Genomic DNA, 12055 nt, shown 5'->3' on the forward strand with positions numbered 1-12055 from the left:
ATCAAAAAGGTTGAGACAGGGCATCAAAAGGTTGGAAAAGTAATTGGTACACATCAAAAGCAACTGGAGGAGCGTTTGATAACTCATGAAGTAAACTGGCAACAGGTCAATAACATAACTGGATATAAAAGGAGCATTTCAGAGAGACAGAGCCTCTCAGATGTAAAGATGGGCAGAGGTTAAACATCATCTCTGACAAGCTGTCTAAAAATTGCAGAACAATTTCAGAAAAATGGTCAACATAAAATTGCAAAGACTATGAAGATCTCATAACACCAGCAACAGATTCAGAGAATCAAAGAGGAATCTCTGTGTGCATGGGACAAGGCAGAAAGTTAAAGCTCTATCATGGAAAAAAGCAGCCATATGTGTACAGGATCCAGAAACACAGAAGTCTTCTCTGACCAAAGAGCATTTAAAATGGTCTGAGACAAAGTGGAAAACTGCTCTGTGGTCAGATCGATCAAAATTTGAAATTAGTTTAGAAAACTATGGACACAGTGTCCTGCAAACTGAAGAGGAGAGGGACTAACTTGTTATCAGCAGACAGTTCAAAAGCCTGCATCTCTGATTGTACACATTAATACCCATGGTGTGGGGAGCTTTCACATCTGTGAAGGTGCCATGGAGGTTTTAGAGCATCATCTGCTCCCATCCAGACAACGTCTCTTACATAGAAGGCTTTGCAGATTGACGCACTGAGGAAGAGTCTCCTTGCTGAACTGACCTGCCTGCAGTCCAATAGAAACCATTTTAAGCATCAAGAAATTAAAAATCCAGCATTAAAAGTCCTGCTGAGCAGTTGAACCCTGCATCAGACCAGATTGGGGCAAGATTCCTGTCCTAAAACCCTAGCAACTTGTCTTCTCACTTCCCAGAAGTTTAGACAGTTGGTGAAAGAATAGAGGATGCTACACAGTGGTAAACATCACCCTGTTCTAACGTTTTTGAGATGTTACTGCCATCAAATTCAAAATTAGTTAAAATTTATCCCTCAAAATGACAAATTCTACTCTACAGTCATTTAGCAATACTGGACCCCTGTGAGATCCGAACTCGGGTCTCCCGCATGAGAGACAGATGGGTTAATTGGGTTTGCAAATCATTGCATTATCATTTTATTTATATTTTCCACATAGTCTAAAATTTTTTGGGAGCTGGGTGAGCAATACTGATTAAAAAAAAAAACTTACCAAAATTTCTTAATAACTCATAGCAGATGAAAAAAGAATCAAATGCTTCATAATGAGTACATCTTACAAATCTATTTATTAAAAAGAAACATCAGATTTCATCATTAACTGCAGTAAAAACACAAAATAAAAAATTGGGGAAGCCTTGCAGTGACTTGTTCAGTGGTGCGCATCAATGCTACTTAGTTTGGTTTGCTGTTGACAGTATTTGGCACCAAATGTAATAATTCGTCTGTATGCTTAAGCTGTGGATGATGGCTATAAGTCAGATTCTGAATAATGTGACAGGACACTGAGGCGCACACATGTGGGGTGGGTTAAAGGCATTGTCATCAGGATAAAACACCTTAATTGTTTCTCTGTTTTTTGTTTTATAGTTTCTTCTGTTGTATTGACGCCTTGATCCAGCATCAGCTTTCAAATCAATGCAACAAATGCAAATCAAATGAAATAACATTCAGCATCCAATCTGGGGTAAATCTATCAACACAACTTAGCGTAGGGTTTTACCTCTGATTTAGGGTAAAAAAAAAAAGAATAATTAAAAGAAGTACAGCACTCCGAGCAGTGACCTGATTATAGCCTCATTATTGCTCTTAAATCGTTGTTTATAATTCCTTAAAAATGATTCAGAAACTCAATAAAAGCCTTGTTCAAGCCCACATAGTTAAGGAAAAAAGAAAATCCCATAACTTTGTGTTTTGCTTGAATTGAAAGTGAGCACCCACACACCAGTCAACATGATTCACCACAAATTCACTCATTTGCTGTAGAAAAACCACAGAATCAATTGGTTATAGATTTTCCTTATTTGTTTCTTTAGATTGAAAGATTAAGTGCAAGATAGACTCATTCCATGCCAACACGCAAATCTTTTCTTATTCATTCCCTGGAGGTTCATGTAAAATCTCATATTAAGTACACCTTACCCTTTAAAAAGCTTAAAATGCAACAATTGGCCTCTTTAATTCAGTTTTTGGCGACTATCAGTCTCACCAGTAGCCAAAATTTGAGCCAAAATTTGTCCTAAAGATTAATAAAACTGAGTATAATTTAAAAATGAAAGTTTTACAGTAATGTATTGATATCTTTACGAAGTTCCACTTTTTTCCACTAAATAATACCACACATTATGCATATTATGCAGGAAATTTTAGTCCTCCAAAAATAACCCTACTGAATATCCTGGTAGACGTAAAAAACAAACCAAAAAAAAAAGTAATCTGAATGGCTTTTTCCCCAAAGGAGGATTATATTAATCAAATTGACTATTTTAAAATAGATATTGTTTGTATTTTTTGACTGTTCTCCTGTTTCATGGAATTGGGTCAATTTTCTATCTTCATTGACACCGAAAATAATTTCAAACCAATTACAGCTAGGAGGAGGATGTTGGCTAAAATTTAAACTTAATCTAGTGGAAAGTGAGCAATTGGTGAGGCTCAACAGTAATTAATAAGGTAAAGCTTAGAGGGCGAAATTTCAAAAGTTTTCATAATTTAATAAAATATACTAAGTTATAAAATCTTTAAAGGTGGAATGAACTTAACTAAAGATTTCAGATGCCTTATGAAATGACCTGGACTATCAGGTCAGCCAGCATGGAAATACCCAAAACAGAGATAAAATGTCTTAAATTAATTAGGAAAGTAAAAAAATGTAAAGCCACAAAGTTTTCTGATTCTTATTCATATAGTTAGCAATATTAAATGGAAAAGTTTAATATAAGTTTACCAGATATTAGAGTGGGATGTAGCCTAGCTTAGCACAAAGACTAGCTCCACTAACCTAGCTAAACAAAAAGTGATCATTTTGGCAAACTACTTTCCCACACTTATGTTGGTTCTTAAAAAGAAAAAAAAGGTGGAAATGTAGAAGAGGAATTCTTATAAAAGTAATTTCTTTACAGTGGACTGTTGAATTAACAGAAAGTTTAAAATGAGCATGGGAAATTAGCCTTCCCCCTGATGTTAATCTTTGTGCTAAGCTAAGCTAGGCTATGCATAACTCCCAAAACTGTTAAGCTTTACCTCAACAAACATGCATAATTGTTGACAAAATCTTGCATCTGCAAACCATGGAAGTAACAGAGATTTTTTTCTTTTTGTTTTTTCTTTTATGCACCACCCTGATAAAACATCATGTGCTCAGTGTGAACACACAAGTGTTTGTTAGCCAAGTGACAGCTAGGTTTCAAACTGGATTGAGCAGGCTTTGATGTCAACAAAGAAGACATGTTGCTTATAAATGACATCATACTGTTACAAAACAGTACATGCAATCCCCTTTGTCTCACAGCACTCACACGGCGTACGAAACACACACGAGACTCAGGCAAAAAATAACATCTGGATACATTTCTGACTATTTATAAAAGACGAGTGCTTGCTGTCACCACTGAGTGGTTGTTCAAGTGTTGGACTGGCAATATGAACCAAGCACACTCAATTAGATCAAATATTGGCACCATGTACAGTATATCTCACACACAAACACACCAACTGCATATCTCATAGTAAAGCTTAAAAATGTCTCATTTTAAAATCTCTGAATTTTCAAAAAACTACAGTTGACAATAAAGGTCATTATTGTCCTCTTGTTAAGGTAGGAATACTCTGGGGTGGGAGTGCAATACCTCTCACACAGAAATCATGTGGAACACGTAATTTTATTCCCACATAATCCTTAAGATTGCTCCAAGATCTCCATGTCACACGGATGGCTCAGGTTGTCAAAAACATCTCAGACAGAACACCCTTAGCAGATGCTAACAGGGATGTTTCATGGAGTCATCTCCAACCCTTGGCGTTTTAAGGGGTTCCCTGGGTCACTGAAAGGCCCGATAACTATCAGATTTGAAGAGAGGTTGTACTTTGCAGTGAGCCTTGGCGTCAGAAGAAAGAAAAACATAACCCAGCTTGGAGAGCTTCTTGTGTCATTTCTAGTGGTTAGAGAGGCAGCAGTCTGTTTAAAAGTCCTTTATTCCCAGATGGCAGTGACATTTCAGAAGCTCTGGATTCCTCAGAGTTAATTGTAGGGCTGCAATCATAATGAGGAACAAATATGTCTGCTTAAAATTCACTAGAAGCGCTTCAGATTTCCTTACAGAAACAGAAGTCTAAAAGGCTATTTATCCATTGGTGAGTATAAAAGTCCCCCTGCTCCTCCACTGCAGAGCTAAGAAGTCCTGAGCACCTTTTACAGCACGGTGATGGGTTGATCAGGCTTTTAAAAGCCACTTTACTCCCATCGCCCATCAGCTGCGAACAACTGGGTGTCCCAGTAATCGTCGATGGGCGTGTGCCTGTTGTGTGTCTGGTGCTTCCTGTGAGCGCTGCAGTGCGTAGGTGCGGGGGAAAGTGTTTGTCAGTCCATCTCCAGGTCCATGAGTTTATTGCCTGAGCGAGGGGTGTGTGCCATGTTTCGGCAGCAGCACTGGGCGCAAACCAAACCCAGGATCAGAGAGAAGAGGCCCACACCTGAAAACACACAGCAAGGTTCAACCTTTAACCACCATTACTACTATTAGCAACCAATTACCTCTGGTAGCAGCTGCATTAGCATCTTTCAAATAGCACATAGTTAACTTAGCAACCTTTACGGACACCCACTCTTAAAGTGAATAGTGAAGTGCAGAGTTTTGCAAAGATTCAATCATCTTGCAGTTTAAATGAGCACAATCAGATCTCCACATCAAAAGCAATGGTCAAGATGTGCATAAAATATCTACGCGCAAATCCTCAGCATAGAAACACAGAAATATAGATAAGATTTGATGCCTTGTTTAGTTCAAAGCTACTAAGCTGTCAAAACTTGAATAAGTGTTGAACTCGACATGCTGGCAGTTGTCAGAATCAATATTTAAGAACCTGGCAGAAACCGTGGAGTAAAAGAAGTGTCTTAAAAAATAAATCTATAAAAGAAAAAAAAAAATGGGGAACTATAAAGATAGATATTTAAAAGTCTGTCCATTTCTAATATTAATTCCTATACATGTATATGTACATATCTAAAAAACTGCATATAAATGTTTCATTGTTTACCTGCAAGAAAAGAAAAAAATATTGTAGAAGTATTTTTTAAGTGCACAAATTATCAATCACATCTAGCTAATTAAGCAAAAGTGAAAAGCTTAAAAAAAAAAGAAGAATAAATTAATGATTATATTACCCAGTGAGGCCGATACACCATATAAGAGAGGCATTTTCAGGGAGTCCCACACTAAAAAAAGGAAAGAAAAAAGGACAACTGGATGTAACACGTGATAAAATCTGCTCTCAGAAGGTTTTTTCTACACATATTAAGTTTTGTTGTGAACACAGTTGCAGTCATGTATGAACTGTAAAGAAACCCACCAGCAAACTTAACAGTGAGGAAGACCCTGCCTGAAGTCAGCTCTCCAGCTTCAGTCCAGGCTCCTGTTGAGGCCGACAGATACCAAGGAGTGGCGATGCAGTGATATTCGCCACTGTCACTGGGAACCACACAACCAACAGTTAAACACTGCTGCTGGAGATTTAGGTGTAAAGGATATTAAATGACAGTGGAGTAGAAGAAAAAGGCTTGACCCGCTCACCTGTCCTGAGTCCCAAAAATGTGTAACACATAGGTGTGCGTGTTTTTGCGCTCTATTGAAACGTCGCTGGATGAGTTTCGGTTGGCTTTTTCCACAATTCCAAAGCGGTCGATTCCTGCCACTGGGACCGCTGCGTGTCCACCGCGCAGCCTGGTGAAAAACCATCTCACCTCGTATACCAGGTCATCTGAAGGTAAAAGACATAGAAACTTATTTAGAAAAACTTGGGTCTTAACTCATTTTCAGTACTCATATAAACTAGTTAAAACAATGTGTAAACAAAGAGGAACCAGGTAGCAGTTTCTTTTTTCTTTTTAGTCTTTTTGTTATACTAAATCCTCCAGAAATGCACACTATCTTCACTCTGAAAACAGGTGACTGAAAATAATCCCCAAATGAATAGTGTCTTTTAAATCAGTCCTTCCACTCCCCTGGCCCTCCCAGTTCTTGCCAATTTTCTTTAAAGGGGATATATATAAAAAATCCTCTTTTTTAGCCCTTAAATACATGGTTTTGTGCACTATTAGTGTTTATCAATGCAGAAAATTTAAATACATTCTCTCCTGGTGCTGTGTATCCTTGTATTCTTTTTGAGTCATATTTTTCAGTCTGTTTAGTTTTCTCTATTCTGTATTACGTTTTCTTATCCATTACGTCACAGTATTTGCTGTGGGTCTGCTAAATAAGGTCATGGACTTCCGGGTATCCAATCCAACTACGGACACAGCAAAGTGGAAAGCTCCAAATAATGCTAAATTTACGTCAAGCTTTATTTTAGACATGCATTTTGTATGTTGATATGATGTACCGGCCATTGTCTATAGTATTAACTTTTAGCTTCCTACATGAGGATATAAATGTACTGTGTGCTAACTTTTAGCTTCCTACATGACAATATAACTGTGCTATGTGCTAACTTTTAGCTTCCTACATGAGAATATAACTGTACTGTGTGCTAACTTTTAGCTTCCTACATGAGAATATAACTGTACTGTGTGCTAACTTTTAGCTTCCTACATGAGAATATAACTGTGCTGTGTGCTAACTTTTAGCTTCCTACATGAGAATATAACTGTGCTGTGTGCTAACTTTTAGCTTCCTACATGAGAATATAACTGTGCTGTGTGCTAACTTTTAGCTTCCTACATGAGAATATAACTGTGCTGTGTGCTAACTTTTAGCTTCCTACATGAGAATATAACTGTGCTGTGTGCTAACTTTTAGCTTCCTACATGAGAATATAACTGTACTGTGTGCTAACTTTTAGCTTCCTACATGAGAATATAACTGTGCTGTGTGCTAACTTTTAGCTTCCTACATGAGAATATAACTGTACTGTGTGCTAACTTTTAGCTTCCTACATGAGAATATAACTGTGCTGTGTGCTAACTTTTAGCTTCCTACATGAGAATATAACTGTGCTGTGTGCTAACTTTTAGCTTCCTACATGAGAATATAACTGTGCTGTGTGCTAACTTTTAGCTTCCTACATGAGAATATAACTGTGCTGTGTGCTAACTTTTAGCTTCCTACATGACAATATAACTGTGCTGTGTGCTAACTTTTAGCTTCCAACCTGAGGATATAACTGTACTGTGTGCTAACTTTTAGCTTCCAACCTGAGGATATAACTGCACTGTGTGCTAACTTTTTGCTTCCTACATGAGAATATAACTGTGCTGTGTGCTAACTTTTAGCTTCCTACATGAGGATATAACTGTGCAGTGTGCTAACTTTTAGCTTCCTATCTGAGGATATAACTGTACTGTGTGCTAACTTTTAGCTTCCAACCTGAGGATATAACTGCACTGTGTGCTTTAAAACAAAATGATTTGGCTTCATTTTTTGTTGATTTGTGTAGGGGAACATGTGATCCAAATGAATTCGATGACGTTCTTGACGCTCATGTTAGCTAACTCTTTAACAATGTCAAGGCCTTGTTTATCTTATTCATATTGTGGTAGTGTGGAAAAAGTAGTGTTGGGGGTGGGAGGACAACAGCTGGTAGAGACTGCATGGGATGATGAAAAATACATGGAAGTGTATGGGGAACTTATCAGTGAGGGACGAACAGAAAGGGAGAGAGGAGGACTTGAATATGTAAGGCTGGACGGACAGGTTTTCTGTTGCTTACATCTCTAGTAAACTAGCCAATAAAATGTTTCCCTGCCAGTAGATAATCGTATCGCTGCTATCAAACTACAAATATGGCCGAATGGGGTGGAGTGGAATTCTCCACGACCTGGAGGGAGGCGGGGCATGAAATGCGTCATTCACATTTAAAGAGACCGCACCAAAACGAGTCGCTCTAAAGACGCACCTCAGAACAGGGATTAGCAAAGGGTGTGTGGAGCTAGAATAACCAGGAATTCAGACCAAAGCATTGCTGTTCTACTTTATATTGACCATAAAATTTATGATTTACATGTGAAAAGCAAGGATTTAAAAGCATATCTGCAAAACCCCAACTTGTCAGGAATTGTTCATTTTTGTTGCAAAAACTCGAGTGAACACTGTGTTGCAATCCAGCAATTTTTTGTGTTTTACTTTGTGTGTTTTAGACCTTTTAAAAAAAAAAAAAAAAAAAAAAAAAAAAATCAGCTTGTATTACTGGGAGATGGCATGGCCTCACCCGTCACTGTCACCAACAGCGCTGTCATCAAGACCAGCTGCTTTGGGTGAGCGCACATTGTTGAAAGGCTAAGGCTCCTCTACTTGCAATGCATCAGTTTTAAAATGGGAAAAGTTTGGTATTAATAAGGGCAACTTTTTTTGCACTGATACAAGCATTGGGTGGAAAAAGGCTAAAAAAAAAAAAAAACAACAACCTTGAAGCAAGAACACACTACCAGATTATAATGGTTACTTAATGAAAAATCTAAATGTGTTTAGTGTCATCAACTAGATACCTAATAAATATTTATACGGTAGTAGCACTATGTAACTTTATGACCTTAAAATATGTATTTCTGACTCATTTTGATGGCACAGTCCCTTTTTTTGTACATTCCTGGAACCATTGTTGCCCAGCAGCACTTTTATTTACTGCACTGCGTCATGCGCCAGCAACTGGATATCAAGACATTGGCTGTTTTGAATGCACACCACGGTGGATTCAGCAAAGAAACACAAGGGGACATTATTGCAGGAAGGGAGGAAAAGAAAAAGAAAGAACAGAGCAAGACAAAAGATTAACATCAGACTGACTTTTACTGAATGGAGAGACCTTAGAGAAGAAACAGGATGCAAGACAGATGCAGAATTAGCCATCAATTGCTTTGTGTTGATATGCTAATTAGACATGCTAACATGTTGCTGTCACAGCTGAAGTAAAGCAGAGATCGGGAGTTGAGGTGTATTCAGTGACCTAGATACAAATCATTTATATTTGTCTTGATCAGAACCCTTATCTGACATTTGATATATAGACGTCACCAATTTCAAGCAGAATTTTACTACGTGAGAAAGTATGGAAAGAGTCATTGAAACATTTTTGGTTGTCTTTTGTTTTTCAAACTTTATAATTATTTGAAAATTACTCAAAATTTTCAGCTTTTGAATACCTTTATGTAAATTAAATCCCACAAACTATAAAAGCTGTTTAAAGTCTGCCAAAAGATGTGCCTGAGAAGATGCAATTCCTCTTCCAAAGTGCTGTGCTGGTGCAATGTATTTTAAGCCAGCAGGAAATCAAACGTGTACAACAATGGGCTGCTTTATTTGACTTTCTGCCATTTTTACTGTTATTACCATGCATACACGAGGTCTAATGTTGTGGAGATGGAGGCAGAGTGTGTTTGGAGGTCCAACAGATGTCCTAATTTGACTAAACAGACCAAAGAAGAAACCAAGAAACGTTAACACTGGCTGTTATCAGCACATTAAAACAGCTGTTGTTCCTTTTACCACAGTTAAAAGAGAGATAAATAAAAATACAGGTAGGGTGAGCATGTGTCATAAGAAGGATGATATGACAAAAAAAGCAAAACAGTTTAATCTTAAGAGTTTAGATATAAGAGGAGGTGAAAGCAGGCTAATCATTTCCAAGAGCAAGAAACGGGGAAGGAGACAGGGAGCGAGAGACAGACAGAAGCACAAGCTAGTCATTAGTCTGTCAGGGAGAGGTACTATTAACACTGTACCTCCTACACACACACACACACACTAAAAACCCCACAGAGCCTGAGTCATCAGCTGTCATTTAGGAGACAAACAGAGGTTCCAGATGAAAGGGGAAAAAAATGAAAGGAACATTTTCCAACAACAATCAAGAAAATACAAAAAAAGATAATAATGAAAAACAATTATGACAAAAAAGATTGAGAGATGAAGAAATGAGGAAGAAAGAGTAGAAGAGAATGGATGGACTGAATACAATAAAGAAAGCGAGCGAGGAGAGGAGAGGAGTGAATTCACCCAGAGCAGAATAATGAATCACATCTCAATATCTCTCCCCCTCTTCCATGATGGTTTTAATATTCAAGTACTACATCATTAAAAATCAGCAGCAGTACAAGCGGCAGTAATAACACTGGCCTCGGTCCATTTGTCTTGCTCATGTGATACTAGACCTAAGACAAAGATATATTCCAGTCTGTAAAAATTTCCTCAGGTTTTGCTGACAATACCAAATCAGATGACTGAAACATGTTCCTTTAAGTCGAGAATGTACCAACTGGGGCATAGTAAGGTGGTAGCACTTAAATGGGTAACAGGAAATTACCTGCTTCACTCTTACCTTACCTGCCCTGCTATATAGACAACCAGGAAGTAGTGAAAATCACCAAAACCATTAAATATTAATTAAAATCTGTGAAATGTCACAATTAAAATGCTTTCTTTCTACACTTCAACATGTCTTCATGCCTCCAAGAGTTATAAATTAGTGCATTTGTGTGCTCATTAAATTATAACTTGATCTGCGCCAATCACTCATAATTAATACAACGAGCTACAGAATAAGGTAATGGAACCCCAGATCTCAATTACAGTGACATAGTTTTACAAACTCATGTATGCCAGCTAAAATAAGCCGATTAAATGCTATATTTTCAGCAGTTGTGTTTTTACCCTCAGTGTTCTGGCAGCTACAGTTCATTCACAGCTGGTCTAGTAATTATTATTACTTAGATGAGGACAAACCTTTAAGTTAAGACAACATGAAGGATTGATAATACATTGTTTCCTGCAGGCTGTCTCAGACCACAATGTCTTCTAAGTACCACTCTGTGGAAATTCAGTGAGGTTATCGTTTTTGCTCATTAGCCCCCCGACATTCAGCAGGTCCAAGTTTGTTTTCACACGAATTGAACTTTTTGAATAACGTATTCCCTTCCTCGCCTGAGGCGGTGCTGCATTTAGAAGTACTGAAGGAGGAGAAGAGACAAACACGAACAAGAAAACTTGCTCATCTACTGATTAATGAGCATAACTTCTGTTTCTGCCACATAATTTGCATTCTGCTTCCTGCATCTGCTTCATTTAAAGTGAAACAAAACCTACAATTTTAGGTGGACCAGATTTTGATTATCTGATGCACATCAGAGTTCTTTTGCACATTCACACCTCCCCAAGCACACCAGATTTTGTGAGCAAATAAACTAGGGTTCGATTAAGAAGGGCTGGGATGAATGTACCCTCATTATTAGAGACTCCAAGCAGGGCTGGAATGGGACCAAAAAAAAAGAAAAAGAAATAAAGAAAATCAGGCCAGGAGTCATACACTCAGCCAGGCCGCCCTAATTCATATACTGCACACATATGCTCACATGCAAGTACAGACACACACATGGATGCTAATTAAAGCACCAAAGTTCAATATTCTATATAGACTGACATTCACACACAACTATCAGCTTTTTTCTCTCCTACCCTCATCCATGTTAATCTAAAACAACAGGATTCTGTCATATTATCAGTAAATAGTTGAGAGTTAAGTTATATCTCTGCAACAGTAAAAACAAGTGGTCAACAGCAACTTCACCTGATGTGATTCAACTAACATTAGAAAATGAAAAAGTCCACTCCAACCTTAAGAGGGGTTCCCAAACTTTTCCACGCAGCAGCCCACCTGTGGAGGTTTTGTTTGGTCCAGCAGGGTCCACCAAACACTTCATGCAGTAAAATAAGCCAACAAGCATAAATGCTGCAATCACATAATTTACAGCCAGATAAACACACTGATGAAGTTTATCAGAAATTAACCTGTACCAAAGGGTAACATCACTTGGAGGCAGGCCCGGACTGGCCCACAAGAAAGTGGAACAATTCCCAGTGGCCTAGACCT

General features: G+C 38.0%; 1 protein-coding gene across 1 annotated transcript in view; it reads right to left on the reverse strand.

Annotated features, from left to right (window-relative positions):
- Positions 1 to 1250: 1250 nt before the first annotated feature.
- ptgfrnb (prostaglandin F2 receptor inhibitor b) overlaps positions 1251 to 12055 on the reverse strand; it is a 67051-nt gene continuing 56246 nt past the window's right edge. The window contains exons 12-15 of the mRNA XM_041978921.1: positions 5770 to 5956; positions 5549 to 5667; positions 5364 to 5414; positions 1251 to 4672 (exon numbers count right to left, since the gene is read on the reverse strand). Of these exons, the coding sequence (XP_041834855.1) occupies positions 4560 to 4672; positions 5364 to 5414; positions 5549 to 5667; positions 5770 to 5956 (470 nt within the window). The 3' untranslated portion in view covers positions 1251 to 4559. The remainder of the gene's footprint in view (positions 4673 to 5363; positions 5415 to 5548; positions 5668 to 5769; positions 5957 to 12055) is intronic.

This window comes from Melanotaenia boesemani, chromosome 24 (genome assembly GCF_017639745.1).
Source record: "Melanotaenia boesemani isolate fMelBoe1 chromosome 24, fMelBoe1.pri, whole genome shotgun sequence".
Taxonomy (NCBI): domain Eukaryota; kingdom Metazoa; phylum Chordata; class Actinopteri; order Atheriniformes; family Melanotaeniidae; genus Melanotaenia; species Melanotaenia boesemani.